This window comes from Gracilinanus agilis, chromosome 1 (assembly GCF_016433145.1).
Source record: "Gracilinanus agilis isolate LMUSP501 chromosome 1, AgileGrace, whole genome shotgun sequence".
Classification (NCBI taxonomy): domain Eukaryota; kingdom Metazoa; phylum Chordata; class Mammalia; order Didelphimorphia; family Didelphidae; genus Gracilinanus; species Gracilinanus agilis.
Window position 1 is genome coordinate 757,716,654 of NC_058130.1, and position 27,389 is coordinate 757,744,042.

Below are 27,389 nucleotides of genomic sequence, written 5' to 3' on the forward strand. Positions count from 1 at the left end.
ACCTCACCTTCCTTCATCAGATCTTTACCATAGTGATGGCATCACTGTTTTCCCAGTCCCTTGAACAAAAATTCTCAATGTTCTCTTTTCCATGATCATTTAGTTGCCAAGTCTTTTTAGTTCTTTTGTTTTCATTTTATTTTATAATTAATGAGCATTTATTTTTTTTCTTTCCACCCTTCCTTCTTCCCTCCCCTTTTTACTTTAAAAAATTTTTTTATTTAGAATATTTCCCAGCTGGGAAGTGTCTGAGACTAAATTTGAACCTAGGACCTCCTGTCTCTAGGCCTGACTCTCAATCCACTGAGCCTACCCAGCTGCCCCCCTTATTATTTCTTAAGATACAATATTACCTTAGAGGTAGCTAGGTGGCATAGTAATAGAATGCTGGGTCTGGAATCAGAAAGACCGAAATTCAAACTCAGCCTCATACACTTAACATTTGTGTGATCCTGGGCAAGTCACTTAACCTTTGCCTCAGTTTCCTCACCTATTAAAAAGGGGGTGGGAACAATAATACTACCTACCTCCTAGGATTATTTATCAAATGAGATAAGATTTATAAAGTGCTTGGCACATGGTGAGTGCTTGATAAATGTCTCTTCCCTTCCAATTACATTAGTATGCTGTAATTTGTTCACCCATTCTCAAATTAACGAGCACCATCTTTGTGTCTAGTTCTTCGGTGCTACAAAAAGTTGCCATAAATATTTTTGTAAATTTAGGTCCTTCTTTTTTAAAAAAACCTCTTTGGAGTATATACCTAGTAGAGGTATTTCTATTTCCAAGTGCATATATAGTTGATCCTCAACATTTAGGGGGGTTAATGTTCCATAATGTTCCTAGAAAACAACATGAAAGACAAAAAACTCTTGATACTTTGAATTCCATTACCACCAGAAACTGTAATCTTTTCTAAGAGATTACTGAAAATATATTTTTCTGCATACACTTTTTTAGTACAAAACATTAATTCTGATATGTGTTTTTCACAATACAGCAACCATGAAATAATCCATAAAATACAGGGTAGAGGAGAGGCAGTGGAATGGATGTTGGAGGGGCAAGCACACTGACATCAGAAGAAACCCAGGGTAAAAAGGGAAAAGGGCAATCTGCCATCTTAATCTTCCTTTTGGCTCTGTGATTGAACAGTTCCCTGATGAAAAAGCACATACCTTGGAGTGAATGGCTTGGTCTGAGTTCAAAACTGGTCAGCTTGGTCCAATGTGGGGCAGCATTGGTGAGGTCGATTGCTCAGTACTGAGTTGGATGTAAGAGCTCAGCCGCCATGTAGTCAGTAGGAGATACCTAATGCACAAATAATTTTACAAATACTTTCCTTTTTTTTTTATATATATATAAACTTGTGTGCATTGTGCTTCTCATTTTTTCTCTACTGCACATTGCTGCTTATATGTGTGGTTGCCAACATGAAAGTAAAAATGAGGCTACCAATAAAACCATGGGGAATGCTTGAAGTTGCAAAAATTGAATGCACAAATGATGTGTAGTGACTATACACAATTTATTTACTCTTTGGGCATAGTTCCAAATTGTTTTACTGAATGGCCGGACCAATTTATATAGTTCTACAACAGTATGTTAGTGTGCTTGCCTTCCTATAGTCTTTCCAATGATAATCATTTTCCTTTTTTTCTTTTTTAAACTTTTGTCAACCTGTTAAGTGTGGGGTAAAACTTCAGAGTTTCCTTAATTTCTGTTTCTTTAATCATTAGTTATTTGAAGTACTTTTATGTGACTATTGATAATTTTGATGTCTTCCTTTCTTCCTTTGAGAATTTCCTGTTTATATCCTTTGGCCATATATCAATTGGGGAATGGCATTTATTTTTATAAATTTAAATTAGTTTCTAACGTATCTTGTTAAAGGAGCTCTTTATCTGAGATCTTTGTAAAAATATTTCTCATATTCATCTTCTTTCTAGATTACTATAACTACCCTAGTTTGGATTCACTTCTTTCTTTTTTTTTTTTTTTTTTTTTTAACCTAGACTGTACTTCCTAATTGGTTTCCCTATTTTCATTCTTTCCTTTTTCCAACCCATCCTACTCTGTCATAGTAATGTTCCTAGTACATTATTATCCTGATCATTACTCCACTATTCTCAAAGCTTTATTGCCTACTGGATAAGTTAGAATTCTTGATCTTGACATTCAAAGCTTGCCACATCCAATTTTAATCTATGGATTCTTTTCATGACTGCTTAGTACTCATTGCACCCTCCTTCTCCTCTTCTTTTACTCTCTTTAGTTTGTTTCTTCTTTGTCTGCTGCCATGCTGGTAGATTGGTGATTCCTCAGAAGGAAATGCTGCCTTAATTCAATAACTTAGGTCCTGGGGTGATCCTTGTTGGGTCACTATTCCTACTTAACTAGAGGCCTTGAGCCCTATCAGTGTATTTTTCACTAACAAACCAATGACTAATACTCATTCTTAACCAACATTTACTGAAAGTACAAAAGCAAACAAAGCATTTATGTATCATTCCACTCAAAAACATCAGTCAGAATCTCCCAAAAGTGCACTTTGTATCTGTAGGTATAGTAGGTATGTGTTTGAAGTCTCAGGGTAAATAGAACACATGAATGGAGAAAATATATGGCCAAGTCAACTTATAACTCTGGAATTACAGATTTCATTATCTGCTTTCTGTTCCAGGAACTTTCCATAAAAATACCCACATCGAGGAGATGCTTTTATGAAGTCGAGCTGATCCTCCCTATGCTAGATTGATATTTTACTAGTTATGACTTCTCAGCCAGGCAAATTGATATACCAGTATTCATCACCTCTTTGATGTTCTTCTGAGCTCTTTTTGCTTACCTGGCCTTGTTTTCCGGCAGCATCTCAGGCAATTCCTTCATTCCAAAGTGGCATTAGACACTTTTAGGAAAAGGCAGTGACATTTCCCCCCAATATTGGCAAAAACCTCTAATTTTGCTTCTATCCAAGATTATTTTCTACCCATCAAGCAGTAGTAACAAGGTTTCTTTTGTCTTCTCTCCTCTTTCTATTTTCAGCAACAGGTGGCAGTAGAGAGCAAAATATATCCTCTATCTCAGAGAGCACAGGGAGAGGGAGAGAGGGAGAAGAGAAGAAGAGAGAGACAGAGAGAGAGAGAGGAGAGAGACAGAGAGAGAGGAGACAGAGACACACAGAGAGAGACAGAGACAGAGAGACAGAGACAGAGAGACAGAGAGAGCTCAACTTTTTTTTGTCCAAGTTATACTCTGTATACTTTACTGGTATATCTAATTGGTTCATCAGCTGGTTCTTCTCTAGAGAGAACTTATCTTTTCTTATGGTTAGTAGTTACATTCTCATCTTCTGTTGCTACACTGTCAGGAAAAATACATTTGTCTCACAATCATAAAATAGATCCGGTGTTCTTATTTTTCTAGCTATTAACTTCATGGTCTTTGAAACACTTTTTTAAAAATAAAAATTATATTTTAAAATTATGAACTTAACATTACATAAAATGACAATTTCCATTTTCAAAGTAATACAGAAAAAAGAAATTTGTACGTGAGACTGAATCTATTATTTACAACTTGCTTTTTCTTTAATATGTGTAATAAATTGTACATGTAACTTCATCTGCTATCCTATCATTTCCTTCTGGTATTCTTTTTGTTCTTTTCTGTACATTAACTCAAGGCATTGAATCAAACTTTGTTCTATATTCATTCCAGAGTTCTTATCATATGCAGATGAACAACTGCTGTCATAGAGCATACTTTTGCTCCAAACAAATGAACTTTCAAGGGATACACCTCTTACATAAGCACTATTCCAGCAACATATGCCCTATTCTAGAATGGACTGCCCCCCACCCTCCCAAATCTCTCTATTTAAGTTACTTTTTTACTTCAAGATTGAATACAAATGCCGCCTTTTCCATTAAGCCTTCTCAGGCTGGGCTTTCTCTTCCTTTTCATTCCCACTCCCCTCCTGAAAATTATATCTTTAGCTATATAGTTCTTGTTCTTTTTTTTTTTTTCAAACCCTTACCTTCTGTCTTGGAGTCAATACTGCTCCAAGGCAGAAGAAGAGTGGTAAGGGTAGGCAATGGGGGTCAAGTGACTTGCCCAGAGTCACACAGTTGGGAAGTATCTGAGGCCAGATTTGAACCTAGGACCTCCCGTCTCTAGGCCTGGCTCTCAATCCACTGGGCTACCCAGCTACCCCCTATATAGTTCTTTTAATTCTTTCTCTGGAACCCTCCCTTATACTTATCACATTCTCCTTTGTATATTTGTGTGTGTTTGTGAAATTTTTTATTTTAAGTAATAATCTCAGAGCAGGACTATGGTATATTTGTATATTTAAAGTTGAGCTCAGGGCCACAGAGAGATACATAGTAGGTACTTGATAATGCTTTTTTAAACCCATACCTTCTTAGAATCAATTCTAATACAAAAGAGCAGCAAGGGCTAGGCAAATGGGAGTTATGTGGGGTTACACTGCAAGAAATTTGAGACCATGTTTGAACCCAGGTCCTCCTGACTCCATACCTGGTGCTCTACATACACTGGGAACGTAGCTGCTGCACTCTTAATAATTTAAAAAATTGAATTAAATTCCCTTTCCCTTAAAAAGTTTAAAAAATGACATTAAGATTGCCAGAGTTGGTCTTGATCTATCTTAGTAGCTTCAGCTGGACAACTATTAAAAGTTTAAAGACTTTAAAATATATTTCCTGAATATTTAGGTATTTTATTTAAGAATTCATAGGTACTAATTTATTTTTGATTTTTCCCAGAGTAAATGTGTCAAGTACTGGCCTGATGAATATGCTCTAAAGGAGTATGGGGTTATGCGCGTTAGGAATGTCAAAGAAAGTGCTGCTCATGATTATACATTACGAGAACTGAAACTCTCTAAGGTTGGACAAGTAAGTACACAGATATAGTTTAGAGTCTTTGGTGGCTGTTCAAGATGGAGTAATTTGTGGGTGGGGGCTGATAGCCCCTGGGAACACCAGGGAGTAAAGTGGAGGATTTTCTAATCCTTTCTTTCGGTTGGATCAGACAAGTATTGAATAAATTCAGTTATTTAAGTAAAAGCCTTGTGCAATCTGTATACCCAGACTGTCGAAGAGTGATTGGGATATGATGATTTTACTTTCCAGAGAGACAAAGGCATTTGGGGGAAGACTGTTGGCTTGGTTTAGGGGTATTAATGAGAGGGAAATTCACTATGGGCTAGCCAAAAAATGCAGGTTTGGTTTTCTGCTAGCAACCAGTCTGCTAGTCTCCATATTATCTGATGTCTCTTAGCAGCAGATATGGGACAAAAGACTTGTTGTACCACATACAGATGCAGTTTTTCCGCTAACAGCATTAGCAGCATTGTTACCTCTTCTGAGTTTTTCCAGGTTCTTTCATATATGTTATCACATTGTATTTCTATGTGAGGTCACTCAGGCATATGAGAAAACAGAGGTTTAGAGGCCTCCTGTTGTGGTCTGTGGTATCTGTCCCATCCAATGCCTCATAAAGGCATAGGAAGGAGATCAAAGGCCTGGCCTCATCTCAGCCATTTGAAATGGGGCAGCCTGATGTAGTGGAAAGAACACTGGACTCAGAAGCAGAGGAGCTGGATTCACATTTCACCTTTGTTATGTGTAACCGAGTGGCCTTGCCAAAGTCACTCCAAGTACAGAAGGGATGAAGAGACTGCAGTTCAGGTCGAGTTTGGCTGTAACTTATAATGTGTAATTGCACTAACATGAGGTAAGATTGGACACAGGGAGGAGGGAGATGGGCTATGATAGGCTCTGAAGGCTGGCACCAAAGTTTAGAGTTTATGCAGGACTTAGTAGGAACTTCCGTTTCCTTAGTGCTTTAAGAGTGGCCAAGTGCTTTCCATAGATGATTGTTTCAGAAGGTGTATCTTAGGAGTCCATTTCAGAGCTGATGAAATGAGAGAATGGCAGCAAAATGCTTTACAAACTGACAGTGCTCTGCAGCTCTGAACTCTTACTTTTGCCCAGTCCAGTGTCCATATTCAGAAGCCAATGGACTTAAAGTCCTTCTGTGATGGACTCACATGCTCAGTCTTTTAGACTAATTACCCAAGTAAGCAAATCTTTACCCAACTCAGTAATTACCCAAGTAAGCAAATCTTAACTGTAAAGATTGGAACTGTTGACTAAAATTGACTTGAAAAGAACTTGGCCTAGGTCCAGCTATAGAAGAAACATCTTGAATGGTTATGGAGATCGTGACTTCAACTCTTTTGTAGGAACTTTGTTATCTTTAAATGCTGGTTTCTTTGGATCATTTTAGTATTCCCCATTGTTCCTGATTTAGGGAAGTTCTCCTCCTTGGAGTATTTAATTCTTTCCTGCTGCTTCTTGGCTCTACTTCAGGGGAACACGGAGCGAACTGTGTGGCAGTACCATTTTAGAACCTGGCCTGATCACGGTGTGCCCACTGACCCTGGGGGTGTTCTGGACTTTTTAGAAGAGGTCCATCACAAGCAGGAGAGCATTCCTGATGCAGGCCCTGTGGTGGTGCATTGCAGGTAATTGTCTGGATCACAGCAGAGCTTTGGGGTGGTCCTGCTGGGTAGTGTCTTCATTTCCCAAGGCAGGGGGCAATTCATTATCTGCTCCTTCTTTCCCCACCCCCCAGCTCTTAGAGGAAAACATGAATACTTGTATGAAACCTGGATAACAAAACAGTGCAAGAAAAGGACATTTGTCACCTGCAATTATGTTCCTTATTGAGTCCACAAGACCATAATTTCAATGAGCAAATATTTATTGAATGACTGTTATTATAAGCAGAGATCTGAAGCTAGGTGGGTTATAGTATCATAATGATACAAAGATAGATGGCACAATCCTGGCTTTAAGGAGTTTATGTTCTTGTTTGATTTTCTTTTTTGATTGTAGTGTTCTAGGCCCTGATTTGGTTGTGGTTCTGAGCTCTTTTATCATGGAAAGAAGAGATTTTTTTTAAGCTACTGTTGATTGCTTTAAAATAGACATGGATCATTTCCCATGTAGGGCTTTGTGATCTTATACCTCATGCTTTCATACTGGTGCCCACAAATGTATCATGCCCTACATTTGGGGTAAGCTGTGTGTATCAGAAAGAGACTTTATTTTTGTAAATTATATTTGCACAGCGGGCAAGTAAGATATGTAGGAGGCCGCTTAACTTTAGTTATTTGCAAAACTCAATTAAAATATACCTTGTTAAAAATAATCCCCTTCCTCCAACATTTGGAGTGTTATCAATATTCTTATTTTGAATACCTCCCCAACACAAATGTGTGCTCATGTACATGCATGTGTGCACGTGTACCATATCCCTCTCTTGAAAGACTTTGCTGTGATTGGAAGAAGAGTTAACAGCTTTTTATTTTCTTTACCCACAGTGCTGGGATTGGCAGGACAGGAACTTTCATTGTGATTGACATCCTTATTGACATTATCAGAGAAAAAGGTAAGTTTGCCGCAGGGTCAAAAGTTCTAATTCCCATTTTCATGTTTTTGGAGAGAGAACAAGTGACCATGTCAGTAGGAAAAAGGAATTTCAGTGCAACAGTCAGACCTTGTGTCTTTCCAGAGTAGTTCTAGCTGATGACAACCAGGTGTATTTGGCAGAGTTTCAACTGGAAGTTGAACTGAATAGGTGTGTCCTCTCTGAACAGGACCCTTAATTGGCTACCCAGATATTGTTTTGTGGTACATGGAAACAAATGATTCTTGGCCATGTGATCCTTGGGGGGACCACTGATATCAGTGGAAAGCCTTTCCTGGATATAAATCAGAGTGTCAGTTCTCACTGTGAGGAAGCCTAGTATATACCTCAGCACTGCTCTTGGTTTTCTTCCTAGGTGTGGATTGTGACATTGATGTTCCCAAGACGATTCAGATGGTGAGATCCCAGCGGTCAGGGATGGTCCAAACCGAAGCCCAATACAGATTTATCTACATGGCGGTGCAGCATTATATTGAGACACTGCAGCGCAGAATCGAAGAGGAACAGGTAACGTTGTGGCAGAAATCTGCAGGAGCTTTCTCGCCGCATTTTCTCATTTGATCTGAAATGATTTAAGTGAAGCCCAGCTCTCGTCTGGGCCACCTTCTGTCCTTTGTAGGCCCTTCTTCAGGCCCCAAGCATATTGGTGGCTGCTGAGTAAACTGGAGGAGGAGCCCAATAGGAGGGTTCTCTGATTGAGCAAGTGTGAAAGAATCGTGGTTTATGAGTGACCTTCTCATGCCAACAACTGTACTTAGACTTTCATGAAATTGGCATTTTTATTTCCTGGAAGAAAGAATGATAAGGAAATGATTAGAAAGGAAGACTCTGGTTTGTCTTAGATTGTGCATTGAGTGTTGGAAGAACCAAGAACCCAGAGCCCTTAAATTCTTATTGTTGTTGTAACCCCAAAATCTTGATCTTATTCTCCCATTTCCATTTATTAGTTTGAATTTTATTACTCTGTTAACGCCCAGAATTTGGGACGGCCAATTTTCAGTGCTGTCAAGTAGTTTGCAAGTATTGAAATTTCAGTTTTAATAAGATCTGGATAATGAAGAATTTGAAATTGGAGTCTTTCCATCTAAAGCTTTTCATATCAAACACAAAGCTGAGTTAATTAGGAATATGCTGAGATGAAGAAAATAAGAAGGAGGATGGCTTTTTTTCCTTAGAAGCATAACTCTTGCTGCTGCTGGAGTCATGTCTAAACATCAAAGCAGTTTGTCATATTACTGTTGATTGCCTTCCAAAGATCTAGGCCATAGCCCGAAGCTTTCCTTAGAATGGTAATGGACATCAAAATAGCAACCATGTGGCCTGGGCTCAGTTAGCTAGAATTGAAGGCCTATTTGTTCAGGAACAGATCTTGGTCTTCCCTCCCTATGCTTGCCAGGATCTTACATGGGAACTATAGAAATACTATTTGGTTAACATGTCAGCAAAGGCTGGCTCAAGGACTTGTTAAGGTCTATGTTTTTAAGCTCTCTGTTTATTAAATCTTTATTTAAAACAGTGTGACTAGGTCAGCACAGGTTGGGAGAGTTGAGATGATTATGTTATAGTTTATCTCATCGGGAGGGTGGGGTATGCTGTAATGGAAAAGGTACTGCACTGGATAGCTTTGGGATTAGAAGAACTAAGTTTTAATTCAGGCTCTGCTGCTTAGTATGGGGGAACCTTGGGCCAAATTATGTAATCTTTTGGGGGAGGGCAGTTTTTCCTTATCTGTAAAGAGATGGGGTTGGACTAGGCATTTCATCTTGCTTTTCATTTGTGATTATATTTTTGTTTTACTTAATTCAAGATAAATAAAGCATTTAAAAAATGCTTAGTGGGGCAGCTTGGCAATGGATGGAGTACCATGCCTAAAGTTGGGAGGACCTGGGTTCAATTTGGCCTCAGACTTCCTACCTGTGTGACGCTGAATAAGTCACTTAACCTTGTTTGCTTGGCCCTTGATCTTCTCTCTTAGAGTTGTTACAGGGATTGATAGTAAGAATTAAAAAAAAAAAAGGCTTAGTATCTCCCCTTTGTACTGTATATGTCTTGAATGTCCATAGTAGTTTGCCTATTATGACCCCCATTAAGGTGGGAGGTCCTTCTGGGCAAGGACCATGGTTCTGCCTTTGTATCCTTGTTGGTTAGCACAGTGCCCGGCCCACTGGAAGTACTTAGTAAATACTTGTTGATAATGAGATGATATTGATGATGCTACTGTGTATTAGACCCTATGTTAAATATTGAGAGTACAAATAGAAGCAAGAAAGACACATCCTGATCCCATGAAATTTATATTCGAATGGAGAAAGACAACAAACATATAAAGAAGAGTTAGAAGAGTGGTGAGATGGGAGAAATAATTTTGTCAGGAAGACTGGGATTGTTCTTAGAAGTTCAAGTTTAGGATTAGATTCATGTATAGTTGGTAAGATTAGAGACCTCTTATCTATCTTAATTGGTATTACTCAGCAAATATTTCAGGACTTTGGAAAAGTGGCAAAAATTCTAGCTTTGATGAATTTAGGGACTTTTCTTCCCCACTGAGAAAGTTACTGAGTTATACTTTATAACTGGTCATCAAATTTATGTTTCAAGTGCTGCCAACTTGCAGTGGATGACTTTTTTCCCTACAAAAAAGTAAAAATCATTTTATTTTAGTTATATTTTTAAAAAAGTGTAAACTCCTTGAGGACAAGAGGCTGTTTTATCCCTAGCATGAGGCCATTTATCTAGTATACATTTATTATCTGTTGAAGTGAATGCAAGGCCTCTGTTGAGCTCTCCTATATAGCTTAGTCATAATTTTTCTTTGTTTCTTGACGTTTGGGCACATAGCATTTTGGGCAACTTTTCCATTTGTTTTTTTTTTTTTTTTAAGTTTAAACCCTTAACTTCTGTGTATTGACTTATAGGTGGTAGAGTGGCAAGGGTGGGCAATGGGGGTCAAGTGACTTGCCAAGGGTCACACAGCTGGGAAGTGTCTGAGGCCGGATTTGAACCTAGGACCTCCCGTCTCTAGGCCTGGCTCTCAATCCACTGAGCTACCCAGCTGCCCCCCCCCATTTGTTTTTTAATGCGGACATGTGGTTTTCAACTCGGGCTGGTGGCTTCTTCATAGGGTTGGAAGTGTGGAGAAGAGAGAAAACCTAGACCATGGTTCTTTTTTAATTTTTAATTTTATTTTTTCAGTTACATATAGAAAGTTTTTGGCAATTTTTTTCTAACAATAGGATTCAGATTTTCTCCCCTCCCTGCCCAGGACAGTAAATAGTTTGATATAGGTTATAGAAGTAATTTTATGAGATATATATTTCCTTATTGCTCATGTGTGATGGAAGATCATGCATAATTCTTTTTTATTTTTTATTTTTATTTTTATTTTTATTTTTATTTTATTTATTTTTTTTTTACATGGCAAACAAAGTAGACATTTATTCAGATAGTCACATACAGTATACACACTTTCCTGTCTAAAGAGAAAGCATACACTTTAATAGAGGAATAGATGGCTTCCCAGTAAACATGCAATGCATTCTCTCAGAGCAGATTAAATTTTGCTTTCATATGTCTGCTTTGAGGTGATAGAGTTAAAGGTAGATGATTTCCTTAAAAGTTTGATTAAATTTGCTAATAAAGTTCACTTTCTGGGTGGTTCACAACAGCACCATTCTGTGAAATTATAAACGTCTAAGAGGGTCCAGGTTTAAATACAATTTTTTAGGAAGTATACTCTTTGGCAGATCCTTTCAACTAAGATCTTCCCAAACTTAATACCCTACCAACTCTAAAACCTTGCCAAAGGGCAAAAGCAGAAGAGCTGCATATTATATTTTAAAATGAGGAAGGTAAGACTCAACAACTCAACTAAAACAAAGTTTTTTGAACCCACTTATTTTAATAAATCTCTTACTCAATGCTATAGTAATCATTTTCTGCTTTACATGCACTATGTAGACAGGCAAAAAAAACTTATAAAAGTTTAAAGACCATATTTTTTTAAATTTCGTAAAGTTATCCAGTCTTTTTTCCACAGGTCCTAAGTTTATTCCCTTTTACCAACTTCTCTCCCCTGTCATATTAGAAATCTGAAAATTTAAATATAAAAACTATGTTTTATTTTAAAAATATTTTCTCCTCATTTTCGTATACCCCATGCCAACCCCCAATATCTTATGAAAAAAAAAATCTAGCTGAGGACTTAATCCATAAAATATTTCTCCTTAATACCAGATCCAAGAGATAGATAAGATAGATATCTAAAACTTCTCAGTACTGGTACTAATTTCAGCATATTTATTCACATTAAGGTGTCATATAAGGTAGAAGCACAAAAAACATCAACAGAACCAAAAATAAGGCACCTGCCTTTATAAGATGACAGCCAAAAACTAGTTGTAACACCAGCACACCTGCCAGTGAGGGACTATAGCTGAGAGAGAAACATTATTAATTACTCTTTCAATAGATGAACTAGCTTGAAATTCTAGAAATAATTTTTTTGGTTCTAATTATGAACATTTTGCCTCAAAATCCCATTTAACACAATGGTTTTTCAAGGGAAAACATAAACTTACTCTGTTAATATAAAACATGAGATTAACTTGTGAACTCAAGTCACTTCTTTCTAGCAGAGCTTTTTGTCAGTATTTTTCTGCAAAACTAAAACTGAAAAGCTATCAAAATGCACAATCTTTCACTTCCCAGGAATCTTTTGAAAATTTTAAAAGAACTACTAGATTTGGTTCACTTAATTAAACTCTTCATGCAAAACAATATTTGTGGTAATTCCATGCCCACTGCCTCTGATTGCTCTTTAGGACATATAAATATCTACTGCTAAGATCCCATTCTGTAACAACTCAAAACCTTGGTTCAATTCAGTCTCCCATTAATTTTAGATATGGATAGATATGGGCAGGTGGTATGAATAGCAGGCTGTGTAGAACCTGCCTACATCAAGCTTTTCATCCCTTCTTTTAAGGCTACAGAAAATCTCGACACAAGGAAAGGCAGCTCATTGTCTTATTAGATAGCCCTCCCCTAATCTTCCCCCCACCCCCCAAAAGTAGTCATCTCCAGTGAGGGTTCCACAGAGAGTTCATATTGTATGACATTTTATTTAGATTCCATGCATGTATTTTCCTGTGTAGCTGCAAGGTTAAGATCCATTCTTTCTGGAAACTCCAGCTTCTCACATACTGCCTCCTTTACAGGTAGGTATTGTGATATTTCATTGGGCTCTGTAAAGAGGGCTGGTGGAACATGCATTAAACTGGCTATTTTGCTCTCCCTTGAAGTGTATTCTCTTAACATGTAAGTCTTGTCAGCCTCATGGTAGAGCCTTGTGTCATTCATCCTGATGAGCACGCCATCAATTCTTAAGAAAAATCTCAGTAACAGGAAAAAGCTAGAAGGCATCACTCTAATTTTCACACTTAAGCTTGAAACTCCATGATCATGAAGTTCATCTTCAAACAACAGAACTTCTTCAAAAAATTTAATCTGTTCCCTGGCTTTCAATTTCTCTGTGTCTATATGATCTGTCGTAGGCACAACCTTTAACTTAAGAGCTTCGCCAAGTAATGTTCCTTTGTAATCTGTTGTATAGGTCCAGTCATATGGTCTAATAATCTCTTTGGAGTGCTCACCCTCCGTCCTGCTCTCTTGCCATTCTTCAGCACATGCCACCTTGAGTACTCCTTGGTAGTTGTTTACACACTTTAAAGCATCAGTTGCATTGAACTCAATTCCAAAGCCAGAACACATGTTGGATTCTTAAAACATTGTCTCCAAACATCATTTCAGGAAAAGATGGCATATGGAGCTCATCAGCTAATTTCTCCACATCGGCCGACTTCATGATGTGCGTCTTGGCCGCCGTCAGCTTCCAGGGCCCGAAGGAGAAGTCCTGGCGGCTGCTCTGGAAGCCGTGGATCATCATGGCCACGGTGGCGGCGCGGAACCAGCACGAGCGGCGGCGGCCTCCCTTCTCCCCCATAATTCTTTTTTGAAGAATTCAAGATGAAAGAACTTATAGTTGCCACAGATATGTGTGTGTACTTTTTATTTTTTGAGAAAGAGCAAGAGAAAGAGAGATGGCTCTTTCTGTATTACCAGATGATTTCAGAGGCTTGCAATTACCCCTATCCCTAACTAGTTGAAAGTCTTGGCTACAAAATAGTTGGTGAGTCACTTAGATTCATGTAAATTTTAAAAAGCCTTGGAAATCTTTCTGTCAATAAAATCTAGTGGAGAAAAGAAGCCATTTCAGGTTGCTTCCCATCTCCCAAAGCCATATTCTTCTCTGAAGCTCATATGGAAAATTTTAGAATTACATCTGGAATTTTTCTTACAGTGTTCCAGGCAGCCAGTGAAACAGAAGGGGGCTCCTTTTAACTGTCAGAGTCCCTGGGGAGCCAAACCAGCTCCCTATCAATCAGCTCCATCCGTGGTTGTGCTCGAGGAGCTACAAAAGTCTTATGAAATTGTACAATGGAAACTCTGGCTTCTTTGAATCATTGCAGCCATTCCTATCTCATTTATCGTCCTCTTAATTAGAAAAATTACCCTCTTCTTTATAATTACTTCATTGTAAAAAGAATATCTTTTCATCTTGAGGAAAGAATTAATGAGAAGAGTTCATTTTGTAAATTTTGATATGTTCTGCCATTTCTAGAAGATTTAATTATAAGGCAGGCTAAGATTTCAGTGCTAAAATTTATGGACTCTGAGGTTCTTGGGTTATTTGCATGCAAGTTATTCCAAAACAGACTTGAGTGTATATAAACAAGAAGCTTATTTTTTTTTGTTTGTTCATAACTCAAGTTGAAATATACCATCCTTTGTATACAACGATGGTGCTATTTGTCATCCACAGAATGTGATCTTTCAGCTATTTTTCAGGTAGTTGTGCTGCTGAATATGAATTCACCGAAGTCTCTTCCTTGAGTGCCTTATAAGCAGTGAGTGACATTTGCAAGGTAGTTAGATAGAACTAATCAGGCATGATCTATGGTCATTGAGAGGTTTGGAGTCCAACACTAACTCTGGCCCACAAGAGGTTTTAACTTGTGACTTTTGCTTCTTTTGGAGCCATTCCATGCTTTCCCTACTAAGTTAATACTGGTTTGTAGTGTGCCCTTTGGCACCTATATGCCTGCTGCCAGTGAAAGGAACATGTGAATAAAAGAGGGTGTTATTAGACACAAACTTGTCCCTGGGGTTTATTTTCACACTTATAATTACTGTTAGGTAACAGAATTATAGCTTGGATTTGGGAGGATAAAATCTATAATGGAGGAAATTCCAGCTTAGATACTGTTATTTCTGTACTTCAGGACCCCAAAATATCATCAGACTGGGCACTCCCTGGGCCAGTGCAATTTCTGAGCCCTTTTATGCCTTAAGAGGTGTTTTTCATGAGTCATGTATCATCAAAAATTCAGTATGAGGTGGTCAGCCCTATGGTGAATGCCGTGGAGGTGGCCCTTTCCAGGTGAGAAATCTCATTGCACTTGGCTGGGCAGGGCCTAGGGCAGCAGACTGTGACTTACTGTCACCAACTTGAAAGATGAACTGCATGATAGTGTTAATTTGGTGAGTTCAGTATGTTCCAATTAATTGGTATTGGCATAAATGGAGAAGGATTCATAACTTTAAGCCTCTCATAGGTATGTTTCATTTTCAGGCAAGTAAGTTACAAATTATTTTATTTAGAACTTTGCCACATTTGTGGCTCTCAGCTTGTATTTGAGTTGAGGAGACTTGCTCTCTTAGAGATTTTTCAGAACCAGCTTTGTAGCATTGAGCGGGGTTCAAAGGACCCCTCACTGGGTGGCAAGTAGTGTTTGGGGAACCTTGCCAAGTGTCTGTGGCATTGCTGTTTCTCCTTCTATTAGTGAGCCATTTCCCAGGCTTGCTTCCTGCATGGCTCAGAGCTGGGGATCCTGGACTATTTCTGTAGGGGGTTCAGTCTCTTCCTGGAATCTCTTTTGATTGTGTACCCGAGTCTCACAAGTTGTAAAGCAAAGGAGCCATGAGAGAGCTATGAGGATAACCTGATGGTGGATGTGGGAATTCTTCCATCACTTAGGTGGTTTGATCTAACCTGGGGTGAAGTTGTTATACAAAGTTTTCTCTTATTTTAAAGTTGCATGGGGTGGAAGGGGAACTTTTGCTCACAGGAAGGGTCAGATTGCACATTTTAATTGGAGAGATGAATTCTTATACATTTGTTTTCTCACAGCTTCTTAGTGTTTCTTGAATGTTCACCAATTGGTTGACCACCTAAAGAACAAGATTTTAGGTTTCTTCATTAAAATAACTTTTTTTTAGGTCTTCCTGAAAATCAAGACGTTTTATCTTTGTTCTTTGATTTTTCAGAAAAGCAAGAGAAAAGGACATGAATATACAAACATTAAATATTCCCTAGCGGACCAGACAGGTGGAGATCAAAGTCCTCTACTACCCTGCACACCGACTCCAACCTGTCCAGAGTAAGTAGTAGTGAAGGAATTCATCTTTTTTTTTCTGAAAATTCTTCCATAAAATGGCTCTTTTTTTTAAACATTTATTAATATTTATTTTTTAGAAAAGTTAACATGGTTACATAATTCATGCTCTAAAATGGCTCTTTTTGCAGCCCAAGACTTCCATGGACATATGCTATGACCAGTCAGCCAACAAATAATGTCCATTAGCAATTAGCAGATTAGTTGCTTCTGCTTTGTTAATACTTCTCCAAACCTTAGCTGCTTTATTTAACTGATGGTTGACTGACTGTTGCCTTCCTTAGGGGTTATTAATATATTAAAGCCATGTTTGTTGAGACTACCAAAGTACAAAATTAGGTTTATATATCTTTTTGTTCCCAAGGCTGATGGTTGCTGGTTATTACTCTCCATCCCCTTTTTTATTTTTTGTTTTTATGTATGGGGGAGGGGGTTTAGAGACTATAAATAATGAGCCCTTAGCTTTTAATCATAGAGCTAAACTACATATTTCCCATTGGTTGACAGGTCTAAGTTTTGGGAACTTTATTCACAAAATATAATTTAAAGCCACTTGTCAGATCAGTTCTGTCAACAACCACAAGAAGCCTTCATTACTTGTCCCTTTGATTAACATTTGCTTTTCTAAGTTAATTTTCACAAAGCTTTTACTGGTTCTTTCTTCCTGGTTCATATTTTCAAATCTTTGCTGCTTTTAGCTTCTTATTTATTTGCTTTATTCTAAACTTAGCAACTCAGCAAAAACAAATCTTGAAATAGAACACAAAAATGATAGCTGTAAAATCATCAACTCCATTAGTTTTAATTTTTTTTTAAGAGAATATATTAACTTGTTTACCTTTATGGTCCCCTTTGATCTTTTACTACTGTATATCTTCTGGAGTTAGTTGCTGCTGTTATGTTATTTATATATTGTTGTTGTCTCTGTGTGTATTCTGTCATTAATTTTCCATACAAACGGATTATTTATGTAAGGTGTAAGTAATCACATGCATACTTCTAATTTAATCTTTAAATGATATCTTATACCAGATGTGTTTCCTTTAGTAGGCAGCTGCTGCTTTCTTCTCTTCTTATTCCCTTTTTCCTCCTTTTTGGCCTCTTTTTACCACATTGAGAGAGTTAGTTTGTTAAATTGATTTCTTTATTGATGAGTAGTGTAGGCAGAATGCAGGCCTCCTTGGCAGACTACTTCCAAGTGACTTCTTTCCCTTATACCTACTTAGCAATTTTGGATTTCAGAGTTGTGGCATAATATTTTCAAACAGTAGAAGTTATTGATATTCCAGTTAGTGACAATCTAACGAGATAACTTTCTTCTGCCTGGTTTGCATTTTTGTAAATATCTTTTTCAGAATGAGAGAAGATAGTGCTAGAGTATATGAAAATGTGGGATTGGTGCAGCAGCAGAAAAGTTTTAGATGAGAAGACATGCCAAGATTTCAGCTCAGAGCTAGGTAATTAAATTCAAAATGTTTTATTGCTATGGTAGATTACATGTTCAATATGTTTTGTGATATATTTAATTTCTTTCAAGATTTACATTTGTGAATATTTGATTAAAATGTATCATTGTTAAAATTATGTTACAAAATTTTATAAGCTTAGCCCCCACCCCATGGTAACATTTTGCCAGTGTTAAATTTTAGTCATTTTCTGTCAGAATTATTTCAGAATCCATTCAGTACTTAAAACAAAAGGCAGAGTTAATGCTCTGAAGGTAATTTAATATTTCTCTTTGAAATTGATTATGGGCAGAACCAAGATGGTTGAGTAAAGGCAAGGACTCACTTGAGTTCGCCCAAGTTCCCCTCCAAACAACTTTAAAGTAATGCCTCAAAACAAATTCTGGAGTGGCAGAATGAACAAAAGGATGGAGTGAAATAATTTTTCAGATGGAGACACATTCAGAAGGTTGGCAGGAAAAGTCTCTCACTGGAGTGAGCAATATCCAGTGCTGCTCAGACTGTGCCCCAGCAAGCCAGCAAATAGACCTTGGTCATTACACCAGCAATGGCTTTCTGAGCTCTCAGCTCAGGTTGGGTTGGATAACTGATTAGAAGATTATAGGGAACCTTTGCTGGCACTGGGAGTGAGAGTCTGTAGTCTGTTGCATTGCCTCTATGTAGTTTTGGATCATGGTTCCAGGATGAAGAGCAGCAGCACTAACATAAACTCTAAAGCCTGGGACCACAGGGGCAGAAGGGTCCTCATCACAATTCCAGGGCAGAGAAGAGTGCTTTCTTTGTGGTTGTTCAAAGATCAGAGCACAGGCTAAAAGAGAGTGACCACACCTCTCATTAGTTCATACTACTTTGGAAGAAAAGCAAGTTTTGGACAATGTCTTTTCCACCCTAGGAGCAGAGTCTGACTTAACATTAAATTAAAAGCTAAGAAATAGGCTGGAAATAATATACAAACAAATAGAAAAAAACCTGACCATTAAAACTTACTTGTGGAGGCAGGGAAAATAAAAACACAACTATATTGAAAACCTCAAAGAAAATGTGAATTGGTCTCAGGCTCAAAAAAAAAAAAAATTCCTGGAAGAACTCTAAAAAGATTTTAAAAAATGAAATGAGAGGTAGAGGAAAAATTGGGGGAAAAATGAGAACAATGTAAGAAAATCATGAAAAGAGCCTGCAGCTTGGTAAAGGAGGCACACACACAAAAAAGAATGTTTTAAAAAGCAGAATTGACTAAATGGAAAAAGAGGTACAAAAATTCACTGAAGAGGAAATTAATTCCTCTGGGATACTTATAGTAAACAACCTTTTTTCTGTATTGCATAGGAGTGGTTGGATTAGCTGGTTAGAATGCAACCTATGGGGCATGTGTAAAGAGGAATGTAATGTTAAGAACTGCTGGCTCTCTTTCTTGCTCTGCCCCTCATCTGTTGTGTGACCCTGGGGAAAGATGTGGAATCTCATAGTTGACTTCTGTCTAGGCAATTTTTATTGTTGAGATTCATCTTGATAGCACCCCCAACAAGTGTTTATCTAGACTCCAATTGAATACTTTAAATGTTGGGAAACTCACTATCTCTTGAAGCCCATTCCTCCTTTAGACAGTTCTACTGCTTAAAAGTTTGTTCTTATGTTGAGCTGAATTATGTCTTTCTGTGAGTTTCACTTACTACTTCTAGTTCTGTATACTGGGACCCAGTAGAACTAAGAGAATCACAAAATTTCATCATTGGATATGCTCACTGTGGCTACCTCATGCAACCTGTGTTTGTAAAAAATATCCCCTCTGCAGTGCGTCTTAAAATTGTTAGCCAAACTCTTCTCCCATATTTTCAAGTGAAAGAGAGCCTACTGCTTTGTAAGACATCCCATTCCACTTGTAGGAAGTTTTTTCTAGACATTGAAACTAAATTGGCCTGTTTGCAACTTCCAACCTTTATTATTTTTTTCTTCTGAGACCCAACAGAATAATTGACAGTCTTGATAGCCTTTATTTCATGTGATAACCTTCAGATACATCAATTATGTGTCTCTCTCCCCAATCCCTGACCATTTCCTCCAGCTGATCAATCATGTGGCATGGACTCCAGGCCCTTCCCCATCAAGGTTGGCCTCCTCTGAACAGTCTCCAGCTTATAAGTGCCCTTCTTGACCTGTACAGCCAGAAATAACCTCAGTTGTCCAGATGAGGTCTGAAAGGATAGCAGGATCATCTCTTCCATATTCCTGGATCCTGTCCCTTTCTCAGTGTGGCCTTAGGTTCCCCTTAGGTTCCTAATATTATCCTGTTGATCCACTTTGAACTTCTTGTCTTTTAGCTGCTCCCCTCCCCCAGCTCTTTCAGTTGACCTACTGTCTCATCACGAGCCCTTCTCCTTGAAAGCGCTTAAAATACTTGCTGTCTTGAGCTCCTTGCACTCCCAATACATCTTCTAGTTTCTAAACAAAGTATTCCCTATTCTTTCAACTGACTCTTAATGTGTGACTCTTGCTCTTGTATTCTTCTGCTCGACATCCTATGGATCTATCTCAAGCTGTCAGTGACCTTTCATGGTGTGATAGATGAAAATGGTCCTGCAGGTGGGGCCTGGCCAGACTAGGGACCCAGAGAATGGTCAATTCCTTATTCCAGAGTCCATCACTGTTGATGTTGCCTAAAATTACAGGGGGTTCTTTTGATGCTGTATCACACTGTTGACTTTACATTAAACATGCATTTAACTTAAATCCTGTCTTCACCTCTGGAGCTGAGTTTTTTGAACATAAGGTTATACATTTGTCCCTCTCAATCTATTGTATTAGATACGACAGACTTCTTATATGAGAGAGATTTCATCCTTTTTGATGTGTTGAGATGTTTTTTGAACCAATTAATGTTGGTCCCCAGTTTTTTGCCATCTGTTGAACCTCTGAATAGAGCAAGGCTCAAATTAGATCACCCAGACACTCCATTAGAGCTCTCTCTCCCCTACAGTTCAGTTTTCTCCTCTGTAAAACAAAAGAATTAGAGATGATCAATATTTTAGGTTCCCTTGTAGTTCTGATTAAATGATTCTACATAATTTTAAAGTGTTCTATCCTAATACTGCCTCAACACCTTTTCAAAAGGTTTAGCTCTTCAGATTAAAGACATAAGTATTTTTAATAACAAATAGAATGTTAGGGTTTGTCACAAACTTTTTTTTTTCAATATAGAATTCCACATTTTTAGTTTCATGCTTATTTTGTAATGCTTTAGTTTTTACTAGCCTTTTAGATATGCATTCCTAAGCCATTTCTTGATTTTTGCCTCTTTTTTCAGATGTGACTATTCCCCTTCACCCCCAAAAGGTCAAGAAAGATGCAAGGACTTTCATGTGAAGAATGAATTTGGAAGGTTTGCATTCTGACTGTTTAACTTCTGCTAATAAGCAAAGTGCAAAACTATATAAAGATTATGATTTTTTTCTCTCAACAATACCTGATTTACAATTGCTTGTTTTTTAAATAAGAAGAAATCATCTCTACAATGTAGACAATGTTATATTTTATAGAATTTTGTTTTAAATTGAGGAAGCCATTAAATTTTCATTTCCACATTTTGCAGATGATGGTGATTAAAATTCAAGTTATCAGCATTTTTCTTTCTAAAATTGGAGCAGATTTATTCTCTTTCTGTTGGTGAGGCATGAAAGGGCACTTTTTGAAGGAGCAAATGATTTGGAAAAATTTGTCAAAATATCCAGTGCAAATGGGAACAATTGTTTATTATTATATAACTAATAGGGGATAGAGTCATGTCCTGATGCCTGAAGCTCAGAGGGTGGAGCATTTCCTTTCCAATTGGCCACTTTAAATGTGGAAGGTGACAATGGTTTTTGGAGAGGAGGTGCCTTCTTTTGTTAGCAGATGGCTGAATTATTATTCCTCAGTGTAGTTTCTGTTTGGGAAAGCATGTACCTGAGTTTCTGTTGGGAAAGCATGTACAAGGTTTTCTTTGAACCAGAGTCACTGTCTTTATGCTCAGGAGAAAATCCTTCTTCAGATGACCAGTATTGGAAGGAACATTCACAGTCATTCAGAAAAACAGCAGCTCGTAGCAGTGGCGGGAGGTAGCAGCACCCTGCGGTGATTCCTGTGGCCTTCATGGTCATCTAACAGTTTGTCAGTTAGAGGCAGAAGAACTTTCTAGTGAGCGTCTTGTGATTCTTTGTTATAGCTCAGTTCTAACCACCCTGTCGTGCCATCTGTGACCCGATATATGCGTTCCTTTCCCCATTCTCGGGGCTCCTGTGGTTTTCAGTAAGGTCTTATACTTCTCTAGGTGGTCTGTACTGCAGAATCCAGTGGAAGGATACAAGATCTAAGCCAGGCCCTCTTGTCGATCTGTGTGAACACAGGGGGTTGGCAAAAGCAAGGCAACAAGGGATCGGCATCGGGACTGGGGGACAGGATTGCCAGCAATAGCTCATTTGTGTTTCATTGAATGGGATTTTCACCAACCTTCTTTTACCTTAAGTGCCTTCCAGAGCCACATTCCCCTTTGCTGTGTGTGTTCCACCATTTTTCCTTGTGTTTGTTTCAGCTGAAATATTTTTGGTCATATTTGTAAAGACAAATAAGCTCCTCTAGTGATATCCCTTTGAGCCCCTATAACTACTCAGGTTCCTTGCCCTATGGCTACCTTTTGTTTCTGTGCTTTGAACCTCACTTGGTCTCAGAGGCAGAGTGGAGCCCATTCAATGACTAGCTCAGGCCCAAATTGCCAAGAGTGGGAGTTCTTTTACCAGCAGAACTGGGCTATAGTGTGGTTTTCCCCAAAGTCATTAGGGGAAGACCTGTTTGGTCATTTTCGCACACACAAAAAGAACACCCTGACCTTTGATAGGCCACGGCAAGACTTTTGACTCTGTAAGATCCACGTAGAACTTACAATGAATTAAGGTGATGGAGAATGAAAAATGAATGCAGCTGGGCCTGAGATGAGAGAGAATTCAGGCACTCTGCCAAAGGGCCTGTGTTTGTGTGAATTGAAATAAGTGCATCTTTTTATTGCACGATCACTTTGAAAACTCTTTCATTTGCCTCTACTTTATTGTAGTACTTTGGACTCTTGACTTTGGGACAGACTTTCACCAGCATATATCCTTATATTTGTACAGTGGTTTGATTGTACAAATGTATTTGTTGCATTAATGTCAATGCCTGTAGGGTAGGATTAGTAGTATTTGCACTCTCTAAACCCAATTTGTCCTGTAACTTGATGATGAGGTAATTTCTTTTATTTGGCTTTGTGAAGTCCTGTATAGGACAATGGTTTCATGAAACCTTTTCTTATTTTCCTACATAAGTATAGTATCATGGTATTGTCAAACTGTGTGAAGAAAAAAGACCTCTGTGTCTTAGTTATGCCAGATCATTGAATAATTACTGAGTACTGGATAACTCTTTCAGTGGAAACCGGGATCTCCTCAAGGTGGGCAAATACTCTTTGCAGTGATGCCAGTGGCAGCCTGTCCACACCTTCTTGTCTTGTTTAGCCCTTGTCCAGGCCATTCTGTGAATCTTCCCCAGAGGGTCCTTCCTCAATATTGTGTGGTTGCCAGTGGGGCATGGCGATCTAATGCTCAGTCATCCTTTGCTCCCCAACTGTGTCTTTCCTGGGCTTAGGTCTCTCTGATACTCTCATTCTTTGTTGCTAAAGTGCTGTAATCTGGTCCTGCCTGTGCCCCTCGTGACCTTCAAAGACTGATAGTTCACAGCTTGCAGCCTTGAAGAAGCATCATCAGAACCTGGTCACATGCTACCCAGTTTCACATGATACACTGATTAGGGCATATATAGCTTAAGCCATGAAAATTTGGCAAGTGGAGCTCACAGAATTAGTTTAGAAAAGGTGGTTTATTAGGAAGCAGCAGAACCTGGGGGCAAAAGCAGTCAGTGATGGATGAATCAGTTGACCTTGAATTGTCTCTGAAGTCACACATTCATTCTGTAGCTAACAAATGAATTTTGCTGCCAGAATTGACAAAATATTTGAACGCCTTCAGCAAGATTTGGAAATTCTAACCTGCATTTGGAAATTGTTCCTAATGAGTCCATTGAAAGCTTCAAGCTTCAAGATGTAACATTGTTCAGGTCACATATGGTATGAGTTATTCAAGTTAACTAACAGTTTGTTAGTAAGCACTAAGGCACTTTGCTAGGCTTTTGGGGGATGCGAAGATTAGATATGAGAGAGAGAGAGAGAGAGAGAGAGAGAGAGAGAGAGAGAGAGAAGATGGCATCTGCCCTCCAGGAGCTCCATGCCGCGAACAGTGGAATTTTTTGGCACAAAAATGTGCATGTGCACAATTACTAAAATCTGTTTTCAGATGAGATATCCATGCTTGCTTGTTACTCCCTGGCTAACTGCCTGCTTGCTCCACCTGTGGTCCTAGTTCTGAGTTTATGTCATTACATACCATCCAAAAGTGAGCTGGCTCTTAAAGTTGTAGATATAGGATTCTGTGTTTTGAACTAGAGAATTTGTCTAGAATGTGATATTGGAATTGAAAACAAAAGAAACAAATGAATTCAACAAGATTTCAGAGTTAACAGCTCTTTTAGAGGAGAAACCAGAAGCTTCTACCTAGTGTGTGGCCCTGCTGAAAACCATGGTGATTGCTCAAGTTGAAATGAATGGACTTTTTCATGTGTTTTTTCGGGGGAAAGGGCAGGGAGAGCTAGATGTATGTGATATCTTTAGTGTCTACATGTCAGGAACTAGTGCAGGTTGGAAATGTGCTTTTGTTCCAAGTAGAGGAGATTGTCCTTTTAGTTGTGAGTCCATAATTAAGGTGAATTTCCATTCCTTGCAAACATACCAGCATGTGCTCATTACTCCATATCTTCATTACCTGCACGTCTGAGCTCAGAGCACTCACGCATAGTCTAGGTATAAAATTGACAGCATTGTCACCAACAGTCAGTTTTCCAATTGGGGACACCCTTTTTTTTTTTTTTCCAGATTTTGTTGCTATAAAACAGCAAAGTGCCATTCAGTTTTTGCCTTTGGAAGGAGTTAAATTAATCATTAAAAAAAAAAAACTGTATTAAGAGAAGTGTGAACTGTTTAGAAATGTGAGGACATTCTTATATGCTGAAAACAAAGGGTAGAGTATCCAGTTAAGCACATACATTCTCCACCAGGTTCCCCACCCCCCACCCCATAACCAAACTCTGTTGGGGAGTCAGTGGCCACATATTGGGGCTGGTGTTGCATTTGCACAAAGACAAATGTATAGTGACAAGTGCATCGTACTGTGAACTTTTTTGAGGCACTGTGAAATAAGTAATCTAGTTATTTTTTTAAGAGTCTCATTTCCCTAATGGGTACTCTTCTGTAATAGGGCAGTAATTGCCTCCATGTTAACCAGGCAGGCAATTGAAATAGGAGATCCCTATGTAAAGGAAATCGTTATTGAGTCCCTTCTGATTTTCTCAAATTTGGACCTCTTCACACTGCACCAGGGGGGAAAAGGATGCATGTCCAGAGATGAACAGATATTTAAAATGGTGGTGCTTAATTGGCTTACGCCACATTTGTTCTACCATTCTCTGACGGAATAAAAATAACTGGTCGATTGCTAGAAACAGCGTATCCAGGAAGTAGGAGATTCCACTGACAAAAGGGTATATCCATGTTTCTGGAATGAACTGTTTTGAAGCTCCATTTATGTTCACCTTATTTATCGACTCCCATTGTATCTTGAGATAATACTATTCTAGTAGGTGTTTTAAAAAATAATTTGACATCATGGATTATTTCTAGTTCAGTGGAATGGGAAAAGGAAATGAGTTAAAAGTATTTGGTTATAGATTACTTACACCACAAGGAAACTTAAGAGTATAACTCCTGAGGCACAACACACATATATCTATATATATTATATATTTTTACCAGTACAAACCTGGTACAGTTTTCGTTGACTGTGCATTGTAAGAAAAAAATTTAAAATAAAAAAAAATTTATAGCAAATGGTCACTCTGATTTAAGGTTATCTTATTAGGACTGCTAGCCATTAATTTGGACAGAACTTTTAATTTTCCCTCTTGAATATTAGTTTAGAAATATAGTTTATTGTTATTGTATCCTCACGAAAATGTTTGCTCCTTTTTTTTGTGTTTGTGGCAGATTGCAAATCTATCTAGGAGCTCATTTCAGTGTTTTTCATAACTTTTTCTTACTCAAAACTAATTTTGAAAAAATGTTTCCACGCTCAACCTCAAAACTTGTAATTATTAATTTTGCCTGTTTATTTATGACATAATTGTGATTCTTTTTATTACTTAAGGCTAATGAGAAAGGATCCTTTATTAAGCTGATGACTAGGCCTACTTTTAATTTTCCTGCAGTGTATGAAGTATTGTACCAGAGTATTAAATGAAATGTAATATTTTATTGAAAATCTATCCTTTAAAAGGAATATGTTTTAGGATGTCATCAATTTGATGTGAATCATGTAAATGTTGATAATATGCGCTGTGTTTATTATACATTTAGTGTTTCAGAAGACTCACTTATTGCCTTTTTGCCCACCTATATTATGTAGTCAATTTGCAATTGTCAAAATGCGACATTAAAAGAATAGTTTATGTATAGAAACAATAGTGAATGTTAATCGCCTCCTGAACTGTATTTATGGGTGTTAGCTCAGTGGCTTTGCTAGTGGCAAGGCCTAATTATCAGAGTAAAAGCGTATTTGTAAACTGTATCAGAACTGAAAATTAGGAATAAAATCATTTTCTTATATCCTGGCGTTTTTATTTATTTCATTAAAAAAATCTGAGAACATAATGGGAAGACCAGACAACAGTAATTTATTAAGCGCTTACTGTGGATTAAAGCTTGCAGATACAAAGACGTATGTCAGAGCTTATTGGTAGAGACAACATGTACACATATATGTGTTATTGAAATTTTGGGGTCTCTGAACAGAATTTCCTGTGAAGCCCCCTGGCTTCCTGTGGAAATTTAGGGGTTTTTGAACTACATTTCCCATGAGCTCTCTGGCTTCTTGTCTTCATCATGACGTAGATAGTTACATAATGACATAGGATAAAATCAAGTGCCAGGACTGGCACTTGAAGTATGTGGGGAGAACAGTTAGGAGTTTTAGGTGTTTTTTTAGTTTTAGGAGCATTGAATTTCTGTATATCAGCTATTCTCTTTTGTGTGATACTTCTGGAACCCTCTGACAACACAAAACCAAGATATTGCACCCAAGGCAAAAACCATTGTAATTTTGCCTTGGAGATTTTATGCCCTTGTTTATACATATCAGTCAAAAGAATCTTGCTTTTCCCTAAGACACACCTTTGCACATGGGAATGCTAAAAGAATATCATCCACCAAATGCACCAACTCTTTAAATTTAATCGTTTTTAGATCTCGATTTAGAATTTGAGAGAACTGGCTAGATGAGTCTGTATACCCCTGTGGAAGACGAGTCCACATCCTCTTAAGTTTTCTCCCAAGTGAAAGCAAAGATCTTTTGAGAATCCTCGTGAATTGGTATCGAGAAAAATGCAGAACATAAATCTACCATGGTGAAATATCTAGCCTGACTTGGAATGGAAGAAATTATAGCAGCTGGACTTGGAACAACTGGATGAGTTTTGATGACATAATCATTTACCGCTCTTAGATCTTGGATAAATCGATAAACAGGTCAGCCATTTTCATCTAATTTTGGCTTTTTTTATAGGCAAAATTGGTGTATTGTACTCAGAAAAGCACAGTATTATTATCCCTTGTTGGATTAGGGACTCAATTATTGGGCATATACCATCTGTTGCCTCCTTAGTCAAAGGATACTGAGGCACACAAGGAACTGGTCCTTCTTTTGTTCTCACCCTGATGACT

The 27,389-nt window shown here is 38.0% G+C and overlaps 1 protein-coding gene and 1 pseudogene across 1 annotated transcript in view; one reads left to right on the forward strand and one right to left on the reverse strand.

Moving 5' to 3' along the window:
• PTPN11 (protein tyrosine phosphatase non-receptor type 11) overlaps positions 1-21,055 on the forward strand; it is a 51,207-nt gene extending 30,152 nt beyond the window's left edge. The window contains exons 10-15 of the mRNA XM_044685429.1: positions 4,791-4,922; positions 6,402-6,556; positions 7,418-7,485; positions 7,880-8,031; positions 15,910-16,022; positions 20,805-21,055. Coding sequence (XP_044541364.1) covers positions 4,791-4,922; positions 6,402-6,556; positions 7,418-7,485; positions 7,880-8,031; positions 15,910-16,022; positions 20,805-20,892 — 708 coding nt within the window. The 3' untranslated portion in view covers positions 20,893-21,055. The remainder of the gene's footprint in view (positions 1-4,790; positions 4,923-6,401; positions 6,557-7,417; positions 7,486-7,879; positions 8,032-15,909; positions 16,023-20,804) is intronic.
• LOC123232367 lies at positions 12,618-13,488 on the reverse strand (annotated as a pseudogene).
• Positions 21,056-27,389: the final 6,334 nt, after the last annotated feature.